The sequence below is a fragment of the Jaculus jaculus genome, chromosome 13 (genome assembly GCF_020740685.1).
Source record: "Jaculus jaculus isolate mJacJac1 chromosome 13, mJacJac1.mat.Y.cur, whole genome shotgun sequence".
Classification (NCBI taxonomy): domain Eukaryota; kingdom Metazoa; phylum Chordata; class Mammalia; order Rodentia; family Dipodidae; genus Jaculus; species Jaculus jaculus.
The window spans coordinates 43,053,436-43,079,761 of record NC_059114.1 but is presented as its reverse complement, the minus strand read 5'-3'; the positions used below and the strand labels follow the sequence as shown (position 1 = coordinate 43,079,761).

At 49.0% G+C, this 26,326-nt stretch overlaps 1 protein-coding gene and 1 long non-coding RNA gene across 4 annotated transcripts in view; one reads left to right on the top strand and one right to left on the bottom strand.

Moving 5' to 3' along the window:
- Positions 1–824: 824 nt before the first annotated feature.
- On the bottom strand, positions 825–15,514 carry Spry4 (sprouty RTK signaling antagonist 4). Of its 3 annotated transcripts, XM_045132866.1 has the most exons (3): positions 13,730–13,867; positions 13,095–13,208; positions 825–5,227 (listed from the first exon to the last, which is right to left on the bottom strand). In XM_045132866.1, exon 3 carries the CDS (start codon positions 5,179–5,181, stop codon positions 4,282–4,284), a length of 900 nt encoding a protein of 299 aa, XP_044988801.1. In that variant the 5' UTR covers positions 5,182–5,227; positions 13,095–13,208; positions 13,730–13,867; the 3' UTR covers positions 825–4,281. The 3 variants fall into 3 exon arrangements, with proteins under 3 accessions (XP_044988801.1, XP_004664760.1, XP_044988800.1); XM_004664703.2 differs by lacking the exons at positions 13,095–13,208; positions 13,730–13,867 and adding an exon at positions 15,331–15,514; XM_045132865.1 differs by lacking the exon at positions 13,095–13,208 and having other exon boundaries at positions 13,730–13,885.
- A 281-nt stretch (positions 15,515–15,795) lies between these two features.
- The window catches only part of LOC123454113, a 34,515-nt gene continuing 23,984 nt past the window's right edge, over positions 15,796–26,326 (top strand). The window contains exon 1 of the long non-coding RNA XR_006633163.1: positions 15,796–15,856. This is a non-coding gene — a long non-coding RNA (uncharacterized LOC123454113). The remainder of the gene's footprint in view (positions 15,857–26,326) is intronic.

Below are 26,326 nucleotides of genomic sequence, written 5' to 3'. Positions count from 1 at the left end.
GAAGCCTAAGGAACCAGGTTTGATTCCCCAGTACCCACGTTAGCCAGATGCACTAAGTGGTGTAAATGTCTGGAGTTTATTTGCAGTGGCTGGAGGGCCTTGGTTCTCATTCTTTCTTTCAAATAAATAAAAATCTTTTTAAAAAGAAAAAAAAATTACTTTGAGAAAGCAAAAGCCTATCTTTTACTGCAACTGTCATAGAAATGGAATATAATGAAAAAAGCACCTGGACTCTGGTGGGGATGTGGTTGAGGGCAATGGGAATTACAGGACCAAGACAAGCCAGTCTGTGAACAGGAGACAAGAGGTCAGAGGAGCTCATTTGGGGTAATACCCCAATCCAGCAAGAATGAATCAACAGCCAAGAGCGTTTCTGGTTGGCCTCTTGAAAACTGTACCAGGACCCAAAAAGGAGAGGCTGACATCTTAGAAAATGTATGGCTCTACTTCTGTTCTTAGTTCTAGATCATCTTTGCCTATGTTGTACCCAGTAGCTGGGCAGAGATCCATAATGCTCATATTCCACTTAGGAGGCAAAGGCAGGAGGGTGGCTGGGGTTTCGGACCAGGGTAGGCTACAAAGGGAGACCCTACCTCAAAACAAAGCACCACACCCAGTGTAGGGGCATGATCCAGGGAGGGTCTTGTAGCACCTCGCTCCTTCAGTGGCTCAAGTCATCTCAGAGGTGACAAGGATCCCCCGAAGTACAGACCTGCGTGCACATGTCATTAGCCCAGGTGGCCTGCTGTTCTTTAACACACCTGGGAGCTTGCTGGGTGAGGATGTGAGGAAAGTGGTCACAAACACGCGAGTGAACGGAAAACTTGTGTATATTTAACAATATATATTTATAGATATTTTCTAGATCAGTACATTCAGTTTTTAACTTGTTTTTTCTTCACAAACAGAAGAACTCTTACAATAGTAGACTTTCTAAAATAAATACTATTAAAATAGAGCTTCAAAATAAATATTCTATACAAAGGAAACCTTCTGTGGTAACTTTTGTGGTGGGGTGAGAAGGGGCTACAGAAAGGGGAATGAAATAGGGGCATGATGGAGTGGGCACCGGATACAGCATCACCGTTTCAACACAAAACCCAACTGTAGGACAGCAAGAGAAAGCAAGGGAAGACACGTCACGTAAGTCACTCACAGCAAGAAATTGGAAATGCAAGATCTGACATCCATGGTCACAGGAAGCAGAGGGGGAGAATGGAAAAGAACCAGAAGGCTAGTGAGGGTGAAGGGTGCCCCAGAGAATCGTACAGCGCAAAGATGAGGGGCAACAGGGGACAAGACCATGTGCTTCAAGGTGAAGGTCACCTAGGTTCTCTTTGCATGTATGACCCCTTGGGCATGTCGTTCCCAGCTGGCTCTGTGATGCATCAACAGACTGCAAATGCTGCAACCTAGTCATGTTTTTGCAAGCAGTGAAGGGCCCATGACAATATCGTAGGCTGGTCTTTGCTTCTTTCCGGAGACTTCTCTGAGGAGCCTTTCTTACACCTGGGTAGATTTTGCTAGCCTACACAAACCCGTTCCCAGGACGCGTGCAGAGTGTGCAGCCAGGGTCCTGGGTGTTACCCTCAGCTCCACACACAGCCAGCACCCAGCACAGGCCTGGCAGTGGGAACCAGCTGGCACTTCTGAAGATGAGGCGTAATCCAGCCAAACAAGCTGCTGGTAACAGGAAACAACCAGCCAGAAGCAGCTACAGAAATGTGTTACATTTCTGAGAGCCTGGTCCCTCGACGCCTCCACAGGCCTGTGGGCCCTACAAGCAAACCATGTTTTTGTTTTCTTTCCTGTGTGTTCACCAAAGAAAAAGAACAGAGCTGAGAAAACCAAGGACGCTCCTTTCTGTCCCTCTTTCCTTGACCACTGAGCACATAAACTCTTGGAGAGTGTTCTGAAGACATCCATAGAGCAGATTCAACGCAAGCCAAAACGGGAGGGGTAAAAAGAAAAAAGCAAACCAAAACCCACAAAAATCCGTGTTTACAGCTATGTACACAAAGTCAGGGTTCAGGAGAGGTTGCCAGGAAACAAGGTCTGTGTCAGTGGAGGGTCAGTGCGTGTGTGCATGTGTGTGTGTGTGTGTGTGTGAAGTGTAACATGTGCATGTGTGCATACACAGCTTATGTAAATCAATTCTCCACAGAATGGGTGTGAAGACCAAGATCACCAAAGTGCAACTTGCCACCGTGGGTCATGTTTCCCATGGAGAAGATTTGAGAGAGGGGCCCTGGGCGAAGTGCCAAGGCCTTTTGGAAAGAGTGCACATGTGCGCAATCATGTGGGGGTTCACCTCTGCATACCTCATCTGAGGAAAACACCTCCAGCCCCTTCAGTACACTTCCAATACATTCAATTAGTGTTAAGTGGTTGGCTGAATGTGTTTCGTCTTCTACCATTCCCTCTAATTTGTGCAAGAACATCCGTATAACCATTGTAACTGTGGCAAGGGCAGCTATGTGAATTAGCTTTAAGAGAATGAAAATGCAATATTTTATACTTGCCTTTTACAAGCCAGCAAATGTTACATAAATAAAGCCGAAAATAAGATCCTCCCTTCCTCCAATCAATAAATACCTACGGTTACAATTAACTTATTCTAAATCATAAGGTGTTACTAATAGTCTGCAAGAGGGGTGGGTAGGGAGTCCTCGAGAAGCATTAGGTCCACGCCACTCATGGCTACCTGCTGCCTTGCCTCCCTTCTGGTGGCTAGGTTCCCATCGAAGGAGCCAGAAGTATTACAGTTGCTTTGCCTAATGCATTCCCAATTTCGCCTGGGGCACCTCTTCTGACCCAGGCCAGTCCTCTCATCAGGAGGGGATAGGGACAAAATATCACACGAAGCAAAAGCCCCAGACAACAGCAGGGGCAAGGACCAGACACACTACAGCTTTTGCATGCAACAAGTACCTACCCACTGAACGTGCTGCACTTTCTGAGTCCTTTAGCACCTTGAGAAAGAGTTGCTACGTCTTTGGGGGGGGGGCTGTTGGGAGGGGGTGTGCTGTGCACAAAAGCAGGGCTCAAACCCAGTGGCCCCTGGAGAATCATTCCCCACCCTCTCTGGGCTTGTCTGACTCCCCCCAGCTGGGGCTTCCTAACACTAAAATAAGACTCTGTTCATCACCTTCTCTATTTACATAAAGATAGACGCATCCCTATACACAAAAGGCTATGACAGCAAGCAGCAGAATCAGAGGAGAGGAAACCCAACCCCGGCTCAGCTCAACTGTCATTCTGCCAATGGGAGGTGTGGCCTCTTCGTTGCCTTTAAAATCTTCTTCTTGGTGGGTAGGGGAATTGTGCTCCTTGAGGTTGCTTGCCCCCAGATTTTGAAATCAGCCCTTCCTGGGGGTGGCCCAAAAGGAAGCAAGTTGTTTTATTATTATTGTTTAAAACACAGTTAGCATCTGGTTTAATTATTGTATAAAAACATCACGACTGGATCCAGAGACCACAGCCTCAGACGCATTGGCAAAATGATATTTGGTCTCGCTTGTGCCGCCTTGGCTTCTCTACCCATCAAGTTTCTGTGAAGAATCGGAGTAGAGAGAAATCAGGACACACTGCGGGCAGGCGAGTCTGACTCGGTAAGAACCGGAGGACGCTGTGATGCATGGGACACTCCCGAGAGTCAGCGATGAGGCCGGCAGAGCGGAGCACACTGCAGGTGGGCTCCTAAATCCATCCTGTGGCTCAAGGGAGACTTCTGCTCCCTGACTGGCTTCTGTTCTGAGTGACTCCCGAGTACACACAGCAGGGAAAGCTAGGGTGTCCTGCACCTCCCATGAGGTGAGGGCCAACAGATGAGGACCCAGGCAAGGGAGAAGGTTGAAGTCAAGGCTGCAGGTCTTCCTCAAGGTCTCCCGGCCTCTGTTAGCAACTCCTCCCAGGAAGCCGGCTCCTTTGGGAGCCAGAGACAAAGGCAAAGTGGGAGAGAGAGGGCAGGAGGAGGGGGGACTGGGAAGGACATTGAGCAGCTGCAACTTCTGGATTCTATGTCAACCGTGTTTGATCTTCTGAAATAGAGAAAGACGCCACCCCCCGCCCCCCAAAAAAACGCCACACCCTGCCACTGTCTATTTGACACAAAGGTCAGGATCATGAAAAAACCCCAAAGTGGTTCTTCATCCTTTTGGGGAATTGAGGGTGGGTGTGAGGGTCTCAGCCTGTTTCTTCCCAATCTAGGGGCAGGGGAGGACAGAAGAGCAAAGTCAGCCTCAGAAGGAACCCACGTTTCCAAGGGTGGTTTCCAAAGTGTCAGAAAGACTTGTCGGACCTGCTGGCCTTGGCGTCCCCACCAGCCGCCTTGCAGATGACACTGTTTGTGTGCTTGCAGCGGCAACCAGGGCGACGCAGGCGGTCATAGCCGCGCTGGGCCAGCTTGACACAGCCGGTGGCGGGCAGGTAGCACAGCAGGCAGGGCAGCACCACGGAGAGGGCGCCCATGAAGGACCAGCGGGCGCAGCAGTTGGAATGGGAGCAGGAGCAGGGGTGGTCTGCGCAGGAGCCCTCATCGTCCTCATTGGTGCAGTGGTAGAAGATGCCCTGCACCAGGCACATGCACGTGCCGTAGTTGACCAGGGTCTGAGCGGAGCACAGGCACTCCTGGTTGCACACCCAGCAGGATGGCAGCGTCCGAGGGGATGCGCATTCCTTGCATTTACACTTCCCACAGGCCTCGCACAGCAAGAAGTGCTTATCTAGCTCTGGTGGGGCAGCTGGGCCCTTGAGGTCCAGGGGCTTACAGTGAACCACCTTGGGCTGGAGGCGCACAGCCCTAGGTGAGGCCTGCTCGGCCAAGGGTGGTGGAGCCATATGGTCTAGGAGCCGCTGGTCAGAAGAGGTGCTGCTGCTGCTGCTCACAGAGCTGGGCCGCCCGCTGAAGGAGATCCAGTGGTGGGTGATGTCCTGGTCACAGCGGGCAGGTGTCGGAGTCAGCTCCGGTGCCCCACCCCTGGTCCTTTTGGGACCTGAAGGGGGAGCCAGGCCAGGGTTATCTATGTAGTCATTCTCCGCGTGGCTAGTCTTCATCTGGTCAATGGGTAGGATGGTGAGTGGGTGCTGGAGGCGGCTATGGGGCCCCCGGCTGTCAAGGAGGGGCTGCACCATGATGGAGCTGGTAGTCAAAGGGGCGTTCTGTGGGATGGGGGGCTCCATGGAGCTGGAGGTCTTAGACTGCTCGAGAAACAGGCTTCTAGGGGCCCTGGGAGAGAAGGAGGAAAAGAGAGAATGGATTCCAGGCATCAGTCTGTGGTCTACGAATACTCGTCCATATCCCCAACATATCAGGTCCTTTGAGCTCAAATGAAATGTGAACTAAATTTCTTCAGTGGACTTTCCAGAAATTCCCAAGACTTTTAAATGGCCAGTATCAGTAACATCAGTATGACTGGTAGGAAATAACACTTACTGGGCTGGAGTGTACCCCAATGGTAGAGGGCTTTCCTAGCACACATGGGGTCCTGTCAATCTCCAGCAGCAGGGAGGAGGGAGGGGGAGCCACGGGTGGTAGAACCAGCCTGTAATCCCAGCACTTGGGAGCCTGAAGTAGCAGACTTACTGTGAATCTGGGGCCAGCCTGGGCTACAGAATGAGACACTGTCTCAAAAAACAAAAGCAAGCCGTGTGTGGTGGCACATGCCTTTTTAGTCCCTGCACTCAGGAGGCAGAGGTAGGAGGATCTCCGTGAGTTCAAGGCCACCCTGAGACTACAGAGTTAATTCAAGGTCAGCCAGGACAGGAATGAGACCCTACCTCAAAAAACCAAAAAGAAAGAAAAGCTTATCTGGGGCTCCATAGGTGGCTTAGAGATCGAGGCACTTGCCTGCAATGCCTAAAGACACTAGTACCCACATAAAGCCAGATGCACAAAGTGGCGCGTGCATCTGGAATTTGTCTGCAGTTGTAGAAGGTCCTGGTGCACCCATTCTCTCTTAAAAAATAAAAATATTTTTGAGAAGAAAAGAAAATGCACATCTGGTGTCTAGCACATGGCCTGGCACACAGCAAATACTGAACAATTTATCACTATCTCAGAATAGAACCATCTCGATTTCCTGAGCACTTGCAAGTCCCAATGCCAAGAACTATGCTGGGAGCTGACTATGTGGTGAATAAACACAACAGCTCCTGTGTACTCCCATGGAGTTTATCAGCTGGATAAACAAAAGTCTTCATTTGGATACTTGGAAGAGAATGAAGGGTTGTATCTGATGCCTGCCCATCCAGGATATTAACTTATTACAACCACTTCCAACTGCAGCAACCTCTCAGCAGCTAATGACCCCTGGCTAGGTGAGCTTCGGATAACTTGGATGGGAAATCCTCTCGAGGGGCACTCACATCATCCATTTCCAAGTGCTGAGCTGAACATTCAGCCTAAATGCTATTTACTAGAATAGCTAAGCCAGCCCTGGATCAGTTTCTAATTTCACTGAGAGAGTGCAATTTTAAGTTGGCATCCGGCCAGAGATTCAACTGCAGTGCCTGACACGGAACCCCAGGAAGTCACTTAAATCAAAGAGCGGAAACGGCTTGGTTCAAATTTAGAAAGTGCACATTGTTTTCTATTAGAAGTGCCATTTCCTTGCCTGCTGACCTTTACATTTGGAATTCGGATGGAGATCAATTTAAAGAAATAGCAGCAGAAGGCCAGGACCTCTGCTCAAGGGGGACACAATTTGGAATCCAAGGGAAAGATTAGACTGTGGGAAGATTCCAACCCAAACCTTAAAAACATTAGAAGGCTGGGGGAGGGAAAGGCGGAGAAGGGGAAGATGAGTCTTAAAACAGCAACAACAAAAAGAAAACCCACACCGGGTTAGTGTGTACTACGCGTGGCGGGTTTCTTCTGTAAATGCCTTTTCAAGATGCTAATGGTGTTTTATTTAGGAGAACCATCTCTACCCCTCAACTACTAGGTTCACCTTGCATGGAAGGTGCTACGGAGAAGGGGTGTGAGGTAAGTTTCTACCCCATATACTTCAAGTCCCTCTAGACTCAGGACACTGGTTAGTCCACAGGGAAATTCCAGTCATAGTACAGTGACAGACTCCCTGGGACTCTGTATGGTGGAGTTCGCTGGGAGGGGGGTGTGTTGTTACAGTAACTCACTGAATGTACTTCCTCTGCTTGGAGACAACAGTTTGATCACAAATAATTAACACTGTAGGGGAATAAGAGCTTCCTTGGATGCAAAAAACAAACATCTAACTCTAGAAGTTAAGTTTACCAGGAGCATACAAAGCGCCCTCATTGGTGTATTATTTACATTACGACATAAAATAAAAAGCATCAAATCTTTTCCACAATGCTAAGCCAACTAATAGTTCTCAGTCACACAGAACACCTGACTCTTGCCTCTGCACCCATGCCCTGACTACTTGAATGACAGTGGTATTTCTTATGGTTTTCCTTATCTGTCTTGGATAAAGTTAACCTGGTGGCAGGGCCTGCCCCAAAGTTCTCTTCAGATGAAACCAGCTAAGGCATCAGGTTATATCACGTAATAGCCTAGGATACTATGCAGTTCAGCAGGCTGGCTTCCATCTCACAGCAATCCTTCTGGCTCAGCCTTCTGAGCTGGGATCACAGGCACTGAGCACCATGCCTGGTTCAGAGGATCACCTTTGGGTAGGAGACTTCTTTGTGATAGACTATGCCCTCAGCGGCATGTAGGTCTGTCACTGAAGAATTAAGTTCCTTGCGAGGCAGCCTTGAGTGGGGTCCTGTGGTCAGGGTTGGGCAGATGGAATGTTAAGAAGTAGCCAAAGACACTTTTCCAGGGAATGCCATTTCAGCCTGTCTGCTTGTTCTGAGTAGGGTTTCCAAAGCTTCTAGAAAAAAATATTTGAGTTTGGGGTCAATTAACCAGTTTAGAGCCCCATGGTCCCATTCATGGGGACTTTGGCTAGAGGCAAACTTGGGACTTGGCCCAAGAATGGAAAATGCCATGGATGAAATTCTCAGGTAAGAACCCTCTTCCTTGGGCAAAGACACCATGAGTCCATTATTGTGGAAGTCCAGGTTGGGAATGACTGCCAAAAACAATAAAAAGATGTCTGCACCAGTGTCAAGTGGCCAAACACTGATCCATGTAACCAGGGTTTTTACCTCAGGACCAGGAAGAGCTGGCCAAACTACAGGAGAAAAGTACTCTGGTCACCCAAACACACTGATCACCCACTTGGCTTTTACAAGCTTGTTATTGGAGTGCATTTCCTACAGATAAAGCAAAAGGTGTGGGAAACTCATCGAAGAGCTGTTCAACAGTCCCTGGTTCAGTGGGCATAACTCTTCAAGTCACGGAAAAGTCCTGGTGAGAAGCGGGGTTGGAGCAAACACTGTAGACACTGGGTATTATCGGCACCAACAGTCTCCTGTTACCCTCCCGAGGCAGCTGTCAACATCTGGGCCTTCAGTTGAGGCCAGCAGAGGGTGTGTGCACTTGAACCTCACTGGCTCAGTGCTCTTGGGACACGCAGCATCTGATGACTACAGAAACATGTTCTAAAAGACATCTTCCAGTGGTGACCTTGATCTAGGATCGCTTCTGGCCATCAGCTCGGTAAAACCCAGTGGCTGGCTCAGAATTCCACTGCTCACACTTGCTTAGGCTTGTTCTGCCCTCTGAAGAGTCCCTGCTGGGACTGACAGAGAAAAACAACTTCCTGTACTGCCTGTTTGATAAGCCCTCAGACACAACTCCCTGTCTAAAATAAATAAATAACTTAATTAAAAAACAAAACCCAAGTCTGAGTTGGTGTGGGAGATCAACTTCTACTCCTGGGACATTCCCACCCTGCAGAGCCAGGGTATCCTTTCAGATGGCACCTCTGCTCCTCCTCCAAGGAAAAGATCCATAATATCAAGGGCACGGGATTCTGTGCCTCCAGACACTGTTCCACAAGCAGACCCTGGAGAGAGATAAGGCAGCCCTGCTTGGCCAAGGCAGTGGCCCTGCTGCATTCTAGGGGACAGTCGCGTATACACAAGAGTTAAGGCAAGGGGCCACTCACCTCCCTGCAACCTTAGAACAGTAAGCAGCGCTCTGCGCTGCACCCACAGTAATTTGTTTTTTCATCCTTGCCGTCACCTGAAAGGATGGCACCCATTCTGCAGTTAGAAATGAAAGCACGGCCAGGACTGGTAGCGCAGGCCTGTAATCCTAGATACTTGGCAGGCTAAGGCGATGGGACTGCAAATTCAAATTCTGTCTGCACTAGAGTGAGCTCAAAAGAAAAAGTAAGCTGGGCGATCCCAGCACATGGGAGGCAGAGGTAGGAGGATTGCCGTGAGTTTGAGGCCAACCTGAGACTCCATAGTGAATTCCAGGTCAGCCTGAGCCAGAGTGAGACCTTACCTCGTAAAACCATAAAGTAAAAAGGAGAGGGGATATAGCTCAGGGATAAGATTAGTAGCTTAGCATGGGTTCAACCCCCAGTGCCACTTGGGGGGGGGCAGCAGTAGCAAAGGGTCACAACATAATCAGGAGGATTTGAACTCAGCCAGCCTTGTAGCACCTGCTTACAGTGATGTGAAGAAGCCCTCCCTAACCCCTGGGATAGGTCCGCAGGCATCAATCAATCAATCAGTAGCCACGGACGCCTCCAGCTTTACCCAAGCCAGTCTCCAGCCTTCACAAGGGGAGCCTTGCCTCGCCTTACCAGGACATCGTGGGACTCAGTAACTCAACCAACAGGGAAATGACTCCGGTTAGAATTTTCAGTGAGCTTGACTAGGAGCTTGTAATTTCTGTTATGCAAAGGAAGCCTCTGGAGCTCAAGACACCTTTACCTTCAATTCAGTTCTCTTTGCTATTCCTTCATCTTACCTCACCCTTCTTCACTGTTTCCATTTTTAGTTTTCTTAAAGTCCAATCAATTAGCTTCACGAGGAGTTCATTGTAAAACAATCCTTTAACTGAAACCCTGACGCCGAAGGGAATCCCTATCTATCAAGTTGAATTTAGGGGTTCCTAGGGAACTTCTGTGGTTGGGGTTTCCAGTGCATGCGTGTGGGGAGGGAAGGAGGAGCCAGGTATTAGGTAGAAGAGGGCAAAAATGCCCAACTAGCACGTTACCACCTCCTCCCCAGCACACATCCCTGATCTGCCAGGGTCTGGGAGCTCAGAGCTGGCCTGACTGAATCCGCAGCTATTTGTACCCATAGGAGGCTAAACACAGGCTTCCTGAAAAGAATCAAGGGGCATATTAAATGTCCATGCAACTGGGATGCCTTACCCTTGACTTACCCTGGGAAGGGAAAACATAGGAAAAACTTGGCAATTGAATTTTAGAAGTACAGGTCAACTAATGACAAACCGGGTAAGAGGCTGTGAATGAGCAGGAGTTTCGGCTGCTCATTCAGTCTCAGAGGGTTCTTTCAGAAGGCTGTTTAACCCTTTAACGACTCAGAATAAAGGTTAGGCTGCTAAAGGGCCCAGCCCTCCTCCACTCACTACGAGTGCCTGGCCCTTTGTGACACCCTTTCTCGGTTAGTTAATTAAGCTACAGCCAGGCGATGACTTACTGCTTTAAAAAGACTTTTAAAGGGGAGTGGTAAGGGAAGTGAGGGACCTCCCTCCCCAGGCCCTTTGGGGGTGGGGAGGGACAAAGGGCCTGGGGAGAGAGGCAATCAGTGGGGAATGGAGTGGAAGGAAATGAGAACCCTGAGCAGCTGGATGTCAGGAAACTTCCTCCACACGTACACCACCCCACCCCTCAGGACCAGCACTAGGAGGCTCACCCCTGGCCAGCATTAGGGATCACAAAAGAAAACAGTTGCCTAGATCACTCTCCTATCACCAGTTCTAGGTTCCCCACCCTCTTTTTCTTCTTTCACAACCATGAGCAGCAAAGCTCCAGCACACCATGGATGGGGAAATCTTGCTGGCTTGGTTCTCCATTAAGAGGAATTAGAGTCACAAAGGAAGGGCACCAGAAGCATGCTCACCAGTGGCAGTTTGAGAACTAGTGGCAGAAGCCAAAGTATAGATAGGGAGCAGCAGCAATCTGGAGGTTCCCCACTCCCCTCAGAAAGACTTCTTCCCATGACAATCAATACGGTCATATTTGACTCCCTAACCTCCACTAAGAACTGACAGTAATAGATTTTAGCTTACTCTTGGGACCAAGCAGGAAATGACTTCCTGCCCCTTCCCCCAGCCAGAAACAGACTACCCTACTAGGGAAACCACTCTTCTGCAAGTGGCCACCTGCCCAGAGGGCCCCTTCCCTGGAGGGCTTTTCCCCTCCACTGCTGGACTCCACACATCTGTGCTCCCTCCCCAACACCCTTGCTTCCTCCAACGACTGGGGCCTGTCCTTGGAAAGAACAATCATAATTACAGCTGAATGGTGGAGCCTCTTAAGCTGGGCCACATGTCCCTGATACATTCCTTAGCCTTGTCAGCTATTCATATCTACAGGGTAGCCCCAGACCCCTGAGAGCCAATACCCCTGTGCTACTTATGTTAGAAATACCCTAAAACTAGACACTCCTGTGGCTGGAAAGATGGCTTAGTGGCTAAAGCACTTGTCTGCAAAGCCTAAGGACCAGAGTTCAATTCCTCAGTACCCACATAAAGCTAAGCATGATTCTGGAGGTCTGGCTGCACCTATACTCACTGTTTCTGCCCCTTTCTCTACTAAATAAATAACTAAAACTAGAATAAAACTAGACCCTCTTTCCAGGAACACATTGGTAACTAGTGAGCTCACCCCAGTCCTGGCCACTCTGGTACTAACAGCCCTGGCCCTGGCCTCTTTACAAGTACCCAGGCTTAGGGTCATCTGGTCCATAGTATGGTCTGAAAGGACCAATGCAGCTTCCCCTCTTGCTCCAGCTCTTATGAGTCACTGTGTTCTCCACTCTTGCTATTCCCCTGTTCTAAGGCGGGTAGCATAGTTCTGTAATGCCAGCACTTGTAGGCAGAGGCAAGAGGACCACTGTAAATTGGTCTACATAGCCTGTCAGAGCTACATGGCAAGACTATTAAAAAAAAAAAAAAAAAAAAAAAAGCACACCTTTAATCCCAGCACCAAGAAGGCAGAGGTAGGAGGACTGCCATGAGTTTGAGGCCACCCTGAGACTCCATAGTGAATTTCTGGTCAGCCTGGGCTAGTGAGACCCTACCTCGAAAAACCAAAAAAAGCAAGCAAGCAAGGTTTGGAGAGATGGCTCAGTGCTTAAGGCACTTGCCTTCCAAGCCTAACAACCCACGTTGAATTCCCCGGTCCCCACATAAGGCCAGATGCACAAAGTGGCACATGTATGTGGAGTTCATTTCAATTGGCTGGAGGCTCTGCGCCCATTCTATCCCTCTGTCCTTCTCTCAGCTTGCAAATAAGAAAATAAAATTTTAAAGCAAAACAGACAAATAACAACAAAACACCTATCATAGCTATCATGGCATACCTTTAAACCCAGCATTTGAGATATTTCAAGGAGGCAGGAAATTGAGTTCAAGGCCAAGGCCAGCTTGTGCCCAGATTATAAGACCCTATCTTAAGAAAACAAATCCAAACAATAAGCAGTAACTCTTGAACAGTCTAAATCCCAAACTGCACACTTCCAGCTAAATCTAGAGGTGAGCTAGCAGCAATCCCCTCAAGTTGTCACCAGTCAACTCCTACCTTAGTAGGGCCACATGACACTCTGGATTTAGAACCTGAACTTTTTGCAAACGCTTAGGCCCTAATTTAAGAAAGATATTTATGGGAAGCTCAATACTAGGATCTAAAAGATTCCCACACTAAGGGAAGTTTAGCATCTGAAACAGGAATTGAAGTTCCTATGCGATTCAAAATTATTAAACTGCAGAGTAACACAGTTCAAGGGCCACTTCAGAAAGTGCAAATAGGTTTTTTCCTCTCAGTTTTTAGATCACTGACTTTCACCTTTTGCCTTCACTAGTTTATTGTTATTTAAGAAAGTCAGCTAAACTTCTAGGCACATACAGTGTCAGGTTGACAAGACTGTGAAGAAGGAATATGAACTGGTCAGTCGGTGGTTTCAAAATGGCCATGATTCCCCACCAATTCTGGAAGGATACAAGCAAAAATGCTCACCAGTGTCAAGCCTCTGATCTGCATTGGCCCAAAACAGACCTAATCCTGTGGGTTTTCTGTCCTCTCACCAGCTCCAATCTGAGTGCTAGCAAAGCTACCATTTCAGAGGGAAATCTGAAAAAAAGGTTATGTGATAGAGCAGAAAAGGCAGGAGGACATGGGGCACCTCAAGACAGGAAGTTTCTTTAAGTTACCACCTAAAATCTAAAATGATTACCAACTGGGATCATTAAGGGCTCATCATCCCAGCTGTCTACCCAGATTTCAGAAATCAAAGCATTCCCCACTCTCCAGCTCAAATATTCAGTAGGTTATTTTCTGAGACCAGCACAGGAGAACCCTCCCAAGAGATGGGAAATGGGGGAAAATGTGACTTTACAGCGGCTATCTTCCTAACTTCTGAGAAAGACAGCCTGAGCAACCACAGCCCTTCCTTTCCTAGAAGGCCCCATACTGGCAATAAAGGGAGAAAGAAGTTGAAATTGTCAGATGTTTACGGTCTATTTGTGTGAAGATCTGGAGGACTCTAAACATTGTGAAATCTAGCAGTGCAATATTAGGTAGGGCCTCAGGCCAGACAGAGCTTATTAAGAGATTGATAAACCCCTATTTCCCAACAGCTCTCGGTCTCTTACCTTCCAGCTATACAACGCAGAGAAGCTTGTCAGGAAGGTTAGACCACTGGTCAGCTAACCAGACAGATGTGCGCTTGCTCTGGTCTTTCCGCAGGTCTCCTGTCCTCCAATGTGTCTGGCCTCTCCCCAGAATGAAGAGTATAGCGCCACTGATTTGGAAGCAGGAAAGAAGGGGCTGCCACTGGGCCTAGGGGCCCCACTGAATCAATCTGTCCTTTCCTTGCAACGTGGGGCGGGGGATTCCCAGGAGTCTTACTGCGCCATAAGAGGCCTTCTGCCCTCAACCAAGCCTGACAATATGGAAGCCCATCCAGCAGCTGATGAAAGACAGCCAGCAGCTCCCCCCATGCTCTGCACGCTGTCTCTCCAGCCAGTTTTGCCTATCCATCCCTCAGCTCTTCAAACCAGACGCAACCATTTTCCATCTCTCTTGCCTCCTCTACCCACAACCCCCAGCCCTCAATCAAGAGAATTGGGAAACCGTCTTCTTGCACAAGAGCAGCTACTGTCTAAATGCTTTTTGATCGTCTGCATGGAGGGGGGAACTGGGCACAACCCTGGCCCCAGTGATGCAGCCAAGCTCCAGCTGCCCTGGCTAGCCAAGCCCGCCCTCACCCACCCCCATACCCCCATGGCCCTTGGCGACTCAGAATTTCTCAAAACCTACCGTCTCTATCCTCCTCAATTCTCGGTGCTGTCAAGTCTGGTACCACCAAGGAGGAAGGAGGGAAAAGTAGGAGCCTTATCTCTCCTACGCACGCAACCTCTTCCTCCAGCTCCCACACGCCCGGCGTTATGTAAACGCACCTTCAGCCCCCACCACAGCTCTAACGCCGCCCAGGGGCCCTGGCACAGCTCGATGTCCAGGGATTAGGGGACACGGGGTGGCCAAGGAGCCTCGGTCCTTGCAAAGGCCAAAAAAGAGGCAACTGCACAACATAAAATGCGGCAGCCGAGCAAAGGTCAGACGGCTAGGAACCGCCTCGCCTAGGAGAGGGAGAAGAAAAGCCCAGTCCTTGGCCAACCCAGCTCTGATCTTAGAGGGGGAAACAAGCGGAGGAAACCCAGTCACCTAGGTCTCGGAACCAGGGAAGAAAAATCTACGTCGAGCACAGGCCGCTGAGGCGGACTGGGAAGACCCGAGGCAGAGCTGGCACCGTGGGCACGGATCCCGGTGGTGGGAGAGCCGCCCAAAGCTAGGGCGCCCCCCAGACCCAAGCGGTGGCTGTAGACCAAGCACAGTCGCCGAGTTTAGCGCCCCAGGCGAGTAGGTGGCAGAAGGAGGAAAGAGACCAGGCCAGAGGCAAACTCTCGGGACGCGCACAGGGCTTCCCAAGTCGCCAAGGGCGGGGAACCCGAGCCGGGCAATGCCCGGGATCGGAAACGGCGGTACCAGGCTGCGAACACCCCTAGCGCCGAGCCGGCCTGGCCGAGGGCGTCCCGGAGCCGCAGCGCACCGCGGGGCTCCAGGAGGCACAAGCGGAGGGGAGGGACACTGAAGCGCGCCTGCAGAGAGCGCACCGCTGGCCCAGCCCGAGGGGAGTCGAGTCGCGGCTGCGAGGGGGGCCAGTTTCGGATCCTCAAACCGGCCATTGACTTACTTTGAGGAGCTGCAGAGTCACAAGCATTGCTCCACGTCTGGGTAAATCCCCGAACTCGAGTGGGTCAGCCGCCGCTGTACTCGCAGACGCCAGTCAGAGGAACCCGCAAGGCTCCCTGAGTTCTGCAGCGCCAGCCCCGCGCTGTCAGCTCCGCTCGCTGCCTCGGCGGCGATGTTGCAACCACTGCCTGGGAAAATGGCTTTTTTATGAATGGGAGGGAAGGGAGCCCCAGTGCGCAAGCGCGCCGTCCGCGATTCTATGAATGGGTGGGCACAAGAGACCCCGCGCGCGCATGCGCTGCGCTCCTTTTTTTATGAATGGGGGGCCGGAAAAGAACTTAACCCGTGATTGCTGGGGCTGGCTCTGGCTCCTCAAGGGGCCGTCGTTCTTTTACAAAGACGGGTGGAGGTTGTTGTTGCTTTTTTTTTTTTTCTTTTTCTTTTTTTTAATGAATGGAGGGCGGCGGCGACTGCTGCAGCTGGCTCAGCTGCGCGGGCTGTACCCTCCTCCCAGCCTGCAAGAGGAGGTAAAGGCCACCTTTACGCTACTGCGGGCTTGGGCAGGACCCGTCAGTGTGGCTGGAGGGTGGGGGTGCTGCGGCCTCCGGATCCTGGGCAGGGTGGGGGAGGACACACCTAGTTCTGGGTATCTCTGGCCGCCGCAGGCGGTGGTGGGGAGGAGCGGGAGGACCCCTACTGGGGACCTCTTTCTCTAGATCAGTGGCGCCTAGGGACGTCGGGGGCAGGGACCTTCAAGACGTGTTTGCCAAAAATTTAAGAAAATGTCCATTGTCTATATCAAAGGAGGGCGGAAGGGGGTAATTGCTGAATGAATCTGGTTCCTTTACAGAGGCTGAGTGCAGACCACCCCTCCCCCCATTTCTTGGGTGTGGACAGTGACTGGGCCTGGTCCTCTTCCGGCTCCAGTACCCCCCAGGGCGATTCTGTCCGCTCTGCCAGAGGCCTGGGCCTCACCTCTCAGCGCCCCGCCTCTACCCCGCCCCAGTCCGCAGCATCGGGGGCTTCCGCTCACTCTCAGCTGCTGTGGCTAAGTGTCCCGCCTCTCTACTGGTCCTTGGACCTCAAACCCCCTCAAAATGCTGCCCCAAGTAATCTTGTCTCCGAAGGGCCAAGGCGCTTTGCAGCTATAAGCAGTTTTCCCTTTTCCCACTCCCCTCGGCCTCTGCCGGCTCCCCTAAAGGAAGAGGGAGCTGCGGTGAACTGGCCAGGTGGATGGGTGGAGCCGGACGCGCCAAGGATGCTGGCGGGGTGGCCACGGGATTAAATAACAGGGCTCTTGAGCCGCGGAGGAAATGGAAGTGGCCGGGGAGCCTTTCTTTGCTGTTAATGATGGGGGGGGGGGGGGAGAGTCGGTCTAAAGCAGTGAATAGAAAAGCCCCAGCTACTAGGCCTGACTCCTGGAAGGCTGGTAGCCCTAGCAGCAGGCCCCGCCCTGCCCAGAAACCCAGGAGTCCATAGCCTCCGGGAGCCTAGGGTAGGGGGTAGCTTTGATGCCTGGATAAGAGCTGGTGCCGAGTGGATTTCCAGTAAGGTATGTCTTGCTGGTGTTAGTGCAGTCTTTTTCCAGCTACGCCATCATGGGATTGCGCTGGGCTGTTGTCTGAGGAACCAATGAATGACGCAGCCCAGGGCTGAGGGCCGGCCTGGGGCTGGGGCCGGGCCTTCTGATAGGCAACCCAGATCAGAACTCAAGGTCACGGTGTCCTAGTCTAAAAATGTCTACTTAGCAAGACTCGCTTTTCCATGATTACTTACCCAGATTCTGGGAGTCAGAGCAGACTTCCCCCAGGGGACTTCCATCCTTCCAGGGCCCTCAAAAACCAGTAATAAAAACTTGATCAGGAAAAGTGGGCCCTTTTACAGCTTTTCAGGATTTCCCTGTATGGGTATAGCTCAATATCATTATCTCAATTTGTTAGATCTAGAAATTGAGACTAAAGGTACTGCGCCTGGTAACTTGTGTTGATTTTTTTTTAGGTCTTTGCAACCCAGTTTTCTACTTTGCTTCAAACCCTTCTTATCATCACCCTCCTCCAAACCGGAGTCTTGCATGTCTTTTAAGCAGTTAAACAATGACAATTTTTCCATAGTCCTTGCTGTGTTATTAGAATGAGAATAAATCCTTTTAAATGATGGAGGATGTGGGAAGGAGGGGTGCTGTCCTGTTTACTTTATTAGATGTAGGTGAATTAGCCAAAAGGCAGCCGGTTCTACAGTGCCCTTTTTCTGGGGGTGGGGGAGAGCTTTCTGGAAGGTGAGGAAACCCCAGCCCAAGGTAGGAAGAGGGAGGAGCTTCCAGTTCCTAGGTGGGAAGTGCTCTGACGTCTGTACGCGTGATCCGAGTGCCCGAGAGTGGAGGGCCTTTTCTTGTTCTGCTTGGAGCCTCAGCCCAGGGGTGCTTTGACGGAACAGTTAGGAGAAATTCATTTTTCTGATCCTGTCCCTGGGCCTGAACTGCTTAGGGACTTACGTTAAAGGGGCAGATGCCCTTCCGTGTCCTTGGGAAGCTTTTTTTTTTGGGGGGGGGGAGGTTGAGACAGTCTGCAATTTGAGCTCTAATAAATGCTCCAAGAGAAAAGGAAGCCCTTTCTGACGGCACGGGAACCGAGCGCGTGGGTGGAGGAATTCGATTGGGCATCAGGAAGTGCCTGTGAGGAGAGCCTGTGGTTGCGGATTGAGATGAATGGGAAGTGAGCCTGAGGGAGAAGGTTGGAGCTCAGCTCCAGCACAGGCTGCAGAGGTGGAGTCCCTGCCGCGCCCGGCCTCGCCAGGCACGTGGGAGGCGCGGACAGAGGCCTCTGAGCCCCGGCCTGGGGGAGGGCTCGCGAGGGGCTAGAGTTCAGGTGTCACGAAGGGTTTAAGTAGGACGTAACATGCTGAGTTTTTTTTTTCTTGTAATCTCTCTAGCAGTCCTGGGGCTCATGTTTAGGATATGGAGGGACGGAATAAAAGATGGAGGGGGATCAAAACAGCAGGTGGAAGACACTGCGTTTCCTCTTAGGGATTGATTGGGCAGCTGATGGGCTAGGCCTGGGTAGGTTTTGTCCCCAGTCGGGTATGGGTTCATTCCAAAGCCTCCCAGTGTCTTCCCTAGGAAGAACTTTATCGCTAGTGGCAGCTCCAGACACCTTTCATGCCTGTGCATGCCAATGGCGGCCCCGAGACAAATGTCTTCAACTCCTCCAGATGGTGGCCAGAACAGCAGACTGGGTTCAGTTCTGGGCTTTGTCCTTTCATTAAGGACTCAGGAGATGAATTCGTGGGCGTGAGGAGAGGCAGGAATTCCAATGCAATGACAGACATTTACAGAGCGAGCATATGTGCCTGTCCTGTGCTCAGCAGGTTTTCATATGTAATGTAAGTTTTTGGGGTTTTTTTTTTCTTCCCTTTTTGTGTGTGTGTGTTGAGACCAGATCTCTTCAACTGCTCATCCTCCTACCTCCCACACCCCTGAGTGCTAGGGTTACAGGTGTGCACCATTATGCCGAGCTGTAATAGTGCCTTAAAAATTAATATTGTGTGGTGCTGAAGATCAAACCAGGGCTTTACACCTGGTAGACAAGAGCTCTACCACTGACTGGCATCCCCCACCCTGGTAATACTGCTTTAGTGAGCTGTGTCTTTACCAGTCAGGATGGTGCAGGATTATAATCCTGACTACTGAAGAGGCTGAATCAGGAAGGATTGCAAGCTCAAATCTTGCCTGGGCTACAGTGAATTCAAAGTCAATCTGGGCAACTTCTTGTTCACCCTAACCACACATAAAAAGTGAAAATAGGGCAGGGATATAGTTTGTGGTAGAGTGCTTGTTCAGTGTGCATAAATCCAGTTCAACCACCAGTACTGGAGGGGAAAGAAGAGCCAAGCATGATGGTTTATGTCTGTAAAGCTCAACACTCAGTAGGCTGAGGAAGAAAAATTACTATGAGTTTAAGGTCAGCCTGAGCTACATAGTAAGTTTGAGGCTAACCAGGGCTACAGAATGGGACTCTGTTTCAAAAAATAAAAAGATGAATAAAAATCTAGTCTTGTTCTTACCATCTTTCCTTTAAAGCTAAGTCCATGATATCAACTTATTTACATATTAATTCACACTACGCACATGCATGCCCCATATATCACATCACACACACCACGCACATGCAAAAAGCAAAAATAAAACCAAACCAAAACAAAAAACCCTCAGAAGTGCAACCTGAAATGCTGAGCAAGTTGGGAGATAGAGTTCAGAGAGCTAGCTTGCCTTTCATACTGAAAGACCATAGAACTTACTTCCATAGAACTGCAACCCTTCCCCCCAAAATGCAAATAAATAATTTATTAATAAACAGCTTTTAAAGTGGTGGCTGTCGTCACTACTGTAACAAGTAGTTTTTGCAGGGCAAAAGTTGCATTTTCCAGTTGTCTGGCTGGCGATCTTAAAACAGTAGACCAAAGGGTTGACTTAATTATGACCAATACAGTTGTTTGAATTTTGGTGGTAGAAGATAGTATGTTGTGATGGTCAGGCATGGAGGTGCACACTTGCAATCCTAACATTTTGGAAGCTGAAGCACAGGAGTTCAAGGCCAGCCTGGACTATATATAGTGAGTTCAAATTCAGCTGGGGATAATGAGACCCTGTCAAAGAAAGATGAGGAGGAAGTATAATATAGGGTGAGTGTGCTGACACGTACCTGTAATCCCAGCATTTGGGATACTGAAGGAGGATCAAGAGTTAGAAACCAGGGGCTGGAGAGATAGCTTAGCTGTTAAGGAGCTTGCCTGTGAAGCCTAAACAAGAGTTAGAAACCAGCCTGGCTTTACAGCTGTCTATTGAGTTAAAGATCAGTGTAAGCTACACGGAGAGACCTTGTCTCAAAAAAAAAAAAAAAAAGTGAGCTAGTATGATGTAATACTGAATGTGTACTGCACACTGTTGGGTTCTCTTATATCACAATAGCAGGTGAGGGTGTTAAGCACTTGCAATTTACATAATCTCTTCCCCTTGATGGATCTCAGGGAATCATCACATATTCTAGGCAAATGTACCACTGAGTTGCATCCCAGCCCACCATAATTTAGGAGGGGTTGGAGGTGGGTGGGTTCTTTGGTTGAGACAGAGTCTTGCAATGTAACTTAGACTGGCCTCAAACTGGATATTCTCCTGCCTCACTCTGCACTCAGTAATTGTTCGTCTCTTCAAGCTTCCACTGTGAACAGTGGACAAGACTTCAGAGCGATGTTGTGAGTGATAAATGATGCGCGATGCTCTTTACAAGTCACAGTTCAGAGTCAGCTGTGCCGCCATTTCTGTGGTCCTTTAACTTGTTATGTGAAATGGGGATATGATGAAGACTTTTAACCTGGTTATTACAATATGGGTTGAAAGAGAGAGGGAGAGAGAATGGGTGTGCCAGGGCCTCTACTCCCTGCAAATGAACTCCAGATGCATTTGCCACTTTGTTCCCCTGGCTTACATGGTGTGGTAGTTTGAATTGATGGCTCCCAATATATTCAGGATTTTATTAAAGTTTGTTATTTAGATCCGTAGCCACCTGGCTGGAGGAGGTGTCACTGTGGGTGGATCCTAGGGTCCAGACCTAAGGTGTGGGGGTGGATTTGGAATTCCAGTCTAAAGATATGCGCAGTGTTTGAGCTCTGCCTGGAGTTCCTGGAGTGTGCTTGCTTATGGTGGTGATGGTGGCTTGTGGCTTTTCTCTCTCAGCATGGACCTGTGAAAGCATGCTAGCTCCTTCTCTTCTGCCATTGTGGAACTTCCTCTGGATCTGTAAGCTTCAATAAATATCCCTTCCTCCATAACTGTGCCTGGTTTGGAGGTTCATCCCAGCAACCTGAGGCTGTCTGCTACACATGGGTACTGGGGAATTGAACTCGGGCAAGCAGGCTTTGCAAGTAAGCACATTTAACTGATGAGCCACTTCCCTAGTGCCCTTCTAAGAACTTTTATTTTGGTCAGAAGTGCTGGCGCATGCCAGCACTTGAGAGGCAGAGGTAGGTGGATCTCTGAGTTCAAGGCCACCTGAGACTATGTAGTGCATTCCAGGTCAGCCTGGGCTAGAGCAAGACGGTACCTCAAAAAAAAAAAGCTTCTATTTCCATTCTACTGAACTGAGCACTGGTATGTTATGAAAAAGAAGTTTGTTTGTTGTTTCATTTATTTGCATGTCTATGTCCATGTGTATGAGCATGTCAGTCTCTTGCTGCTGCAAACAAATGCCCAGCAAGGTTTACATACTTGGCGAGGGAACTGAGCCTTGACTTGCAGCCTTTAAAGGCAAGCACCTTTAACTGCTAAGTCATCTCCCCAGCCCCTGTTTGTTTTTTAAAAATTTGTCTGTCTGTGTGTATGTATATCTGTTTGTATTTGGGCACTGGTGTGTCACAGTGCACTTGTGAAGGGCAAAGTTCAGTCATCTCCTTCCACCTACCATTTAAAAAAAATTTTTTTTTAAATGTATTTATGAGAGAGAGAGGCAGAGAGAAAATAGGCTTTCCAGGGCCTCTGGCCACTGCATACGAACTTTAGATGCTTGCGCTATCTTATGCATCTGGCTTTATGCGGATACTGGGGAAGTGAACCTGGGTCTTTTGGCTTTACAGGCAAGTGCCTTAACCTCTAAGCCATTTCTCCAGGCCGCCTACCTTCTTTTTGAGATTTTACTGCTAATGGCTCACAAACTTTTGAATTCTTTTGCTTCCACCTCACATTGCTATTGGCATGGTGAGATTGCACACTGATGTGCCACACTTGTGTGGGTGTGAGGATGGAGCTTGTGTTGGTAGGCCTGCAATCAAATGCCTTTCAACTGCAGACCCATCTCCCTAGCCCTAAAGTATTCCTATGAGCCAGACCTGCAATCCCAGGTACTAGGGAGAATAAGACAGGAGAATCACAAGTTCTAGGACTGCCTGGGCTGTAAATTCAAGGGTAGTCTAGACAGTTTAACAAAACCCTGTCTCAATAAAAATAAAAGGGGGCTGTGGTGGTTTGATTGAGGTGTCCCCCATAAACTTAGGTGTTCTGGAGGTTAGGTTCCCCAGCTGATGACAACTGGAAATGAAAGCCTAGTGGAGGAGTGTATTGTTGGGGGTGGGCTTATAGGTGGCAAGGTTTCCCCTTGCCAGTGTTTGGCACACTCTCCTGTTGCTGTGGTCCATTTTATGTGGGCCTGGGGGTGATGCCCACCCTTTGCTCATGCCATCGTTTTCCCTGCCATCATGGAGCTTCCCCTTGAGCCTGTAAGCCAAAATAAACCTCTTTTTTCTCACAAGCTGCTCTTAGTTGGGTGATTTCTACCAGCAATGTGAATCTGACTGCAACAGTAAAGTGGTACCAAGGAGTGGGATTGCTGCTAGACACCTGACTGTGTGGCTTTGGCCTTTTGGAGCTGATTTTCAAGAGGACTATGGAAGGATTTGAAACTTTGGCCCAAGAGATGCCTTGCAGTGCTCTAAGTACAGCTTGATGGACTATTCTGGTCAGAGTTGAAAGACCTTAATGCAGTAAGAACTGTGGACTGTGAAGTTTGGCTTATGAGAGTGAAAAAGAGCTCTGCCTGGACTGGGCTAGCAGTTTGTGTGAGAAGCTTGCTGTTATGCCTGGGTCCTGAGAAGTTGTGCAGGGTTGCTTTGCATAGAAATGAATTTGTGTGAGCAGAGGGACGTGACACAGAAAAAATAAAATCTTTGGGCCTAAACTGCTGCCCATTCACTTGCAAATTGAGAGATTACAACCATTAAGATTGGGCCAGCTGATCTGTACTGGGGCAACAGGAAGAATGTAGACTCTTTAGAGTGGGCCTGAGTGCTCAAGAAGTGTCCTGTTTTGGGCTGGAGAGATGGCTTAGCAGTTAAGCGCTTGCCTGTGAAGCCTAAGGACCCCGGTTCGAGGCTCGGTTCCCCAGGTCCCACGTTAGCCAGATGCACAAGGGGGTGCACGCGTCTGGAGTTCGTTTGCAGTGGCTGGAAGCCCTGGCGCGCCCATTCTCTCTCTCTCCCTCTATCTGTCTTTCTCTCTATGTCTGTCCCTCTCAAATAAATAAAATTAAAAAATGACACAAAAAAATAAAAAAATAAATAAAAAAAGAGAAGTGTCCTGTTCTTCAAAGTCTGCTTTATTCCCCTCTGGATTAACAAATTGGCACCCTACCTGGTATTGTGGAGTATAAGAAATGCTGGAAAGAGGGCCATTGAGTTTGCAACACGGGTCTTGTGTTTTGGAAATGGCCATGGGCAGTGTGAAGCAGGTTTGCTGGATGCCTGCATGGAGACCCCATGGGGCCATGAGGAAGAACCCTGGATTGCAGTGGAGATGCTGGGAGCTGCTGGCCTGGATGAAGTTTTCCAGGACTGTGAGTAGTCTAGCTGGAGGGGTGGAATTGGCATTCCAGAGACTTGTTGCTGGTTATAGTTATCAGACTGGGAGATTTGTCAGTGGCTGGAGTTGTTGGACTCGAAGCTACAGAGTTTGATGTTTGCCCTGGTATTTCCTCTGTTTAAATCATGTATTGCTTGAGTGTTTCTTTGCTATGCCCAATGCCATCTTTTTTTTTTAAATTAATTATTTATTTATTTATCTGAGAGCGACAGACACAGAGAGAAAGACAGATAGAGGGAAAGAGAGAGAATAGGCGCGCCAGGGCTTCCAGCCTCTGCAAACGAACTCCAGATGCATGTGCCCCCTTGTGCATCTGGCTAACGTGGGACCTGGGGAACCGAGCCTTGAACCGGGGTCCTTAGGCTTCACAGGCAAGCACTTAACCACTAAGCCATCTCTCCAGCCCCCCAATGCCATCTTTTGCAGTGTGAATATTTATTCTGTGCCATTATGGGTTTTGGGGGAATTTTTTGGTATTATGGCTCAGTTAAAGACCTTGGACTATGGGGATGTATGAATATCATTGGAATTGATAAAAACTATGGGGACTTTTAAAGTTGGACTGAATGTATGGATATCAGTTTATGGGGGCCAGGGGCAAAATGTGGTGATTTGATTCAGGTGTCCCCCATAAACTTAGGTGTTTTGGAGGTTAGGTTCTCTAGCTGATGTCAATTGGAAATTAAAGCCTCCTGGAGGAGTGTATTGTTGGGGGTGGACTTATGGGTGTTATAGCCAGTTTCCCCTTGCCAGTGTTTGGCACACTCCTGTTGCTGTGGTCCACCGTATGTTGGCCAGAGGGTGATTTCCACCCTCTGCTCATGCCATCGTTTTCCCCTGCCATTGTGGAGCTTCCCCTTGAGCCTGTAAGCCGAAATAAACCTCTTTTTCCCACAGGCTACTTTTAGTTGGGTGATTTCTACCACCAATGTGAACCTGACTGCAACAGGGGCTGAAGAGATGGCTTAGGAGTTAAGGCACTTGGCTATAAAACCAAAGGACCCAGGTTTGATTCCCCAGGACCCACATAAACCAGATACACAATGTGGTACACGTGTCTGGGATTAGTTTGCAGTGGATAAAACCCCGGTGCACCTATTCTGTCTGTTTATCTGCCTCTCTCTCTCTCATAAGTAAAGTAAACTTAAAAAAGAAAAAGAAACAGGCTGGGGAGGTAGCTAAATGGTAGAACACTTGCTTAGTTTCTGGGGAGCCATAGATTCAGTTCCCAGTACCATAAAAAATAGAGGCTTAATCTTTTTTTCCCCCTGAGGGTAGAGTTTTACTGGGTAGCTCAGGCCTCCCGCCTTCCTGGCTGACTCCTCAGTTTAGGCTTACGGGTGTGCGCTCCAGCATGACTTCCTCATAGGTGTGAGCATAGAGCCATACTTGGATTTTATCAGCTTTGGTAATGGAGTTAGGACTTAAAAATTAAAAAAAAAAAATTATTTACAAGCAAAGAAATTGGGCATACCTGGGTCTCTAGCCACTGCAAACAAACTCCAGATGCATGTACCACTTTGTGCATCTGGCTTTCCATGGGTACCAGGGAATTGAACCTAGGTCCTTAGGCTTTGTAGGCAAGCGTCTTAACTGTGAAGCCATGTTTCAAGCCCTGGAATCAGGACTTTTTAGAACTATTTTTTGTATTTTTTTTCCAGGTAAGTTCTCACTCTATCCCAGGCTGACCTGGAACTCACTCTATAGTCCAAGCTGGTCTCAAACTCACAGCAATCCTTCTATCTCAGCCTCTGGAGTGCTGGTGGTGGTGATTTTAAATTTTATTTTACATTCTCCCACCCCCGCCCTTGGTGCTTGTGATCAAACCCAGGGCCTCATGTGTGCTAGGGTAAGCACTCTACCAGTGAGATACATTCTCTGTCCTTTTATTATCTTATTCTATTTTAGTCCTCTACTTGAGGTAGGGTCTCACTGAGTTGAGGTTAGCCCTGACCCTGTGATTCTTCTTTCTCAATCTCAAGTAGCTGGGATTACAGCTGTAAACTATCGTGTCCAGCCTGATCCTCTTCTTGTTTACGCCTACAATTGGAATTAGCTCCCACATTTGAAATAGAAAGTCTGATCTCAGTTTGTATGAATTTTAAACTAATACAAATTCAAATTCAAATTGTGCCTATCTTTGGTCAGCCTGGGCTAGATGGCTAGTGGATATAAGAAGCATTCTCTACTCAAGCCTGAGTATCCGTAGTTCCATCCTCAGACCCCACAAGCAGCCAGAAGCTATGATGGGCTTCTCTGGCTTGAAGATGGGAGGTGGAGACAGGAATTTCTTGGTAGCACTACAGAAACACAACAGCAGAGCAAAATGAAGAGAACTCTGCCTCAATGAGGTGAAAGGAGGAGGGCTGGCCCAGACAGCTTACATACATACAGACAGTATAACAGGATCATAATCCCGCCCCACTCCCCTTCCTTTTCCCCTCCCAAATGCCCCCCACGGAATCCCTTCTTCTTTCCAACTAGCCTTTTCTATGTTGATATCAGCATTTTTTTTCTCCTATTATGCAGGTCTTGTGTAGGTACATCAGCCACTGTGGGTGAGGTCATGAATATCACGGCCACTTTGTATCTGAAA

Bases quoted from the DNA above. Each gene is read 5' to 3' on its own strand.
- Spry4 (XM_004664703.2), bottom strand. From the start codon at position 5,181: ATGGAGCCCCCCATCCCACAGAACGCCCCTTTGACTACCAGCTCCATC.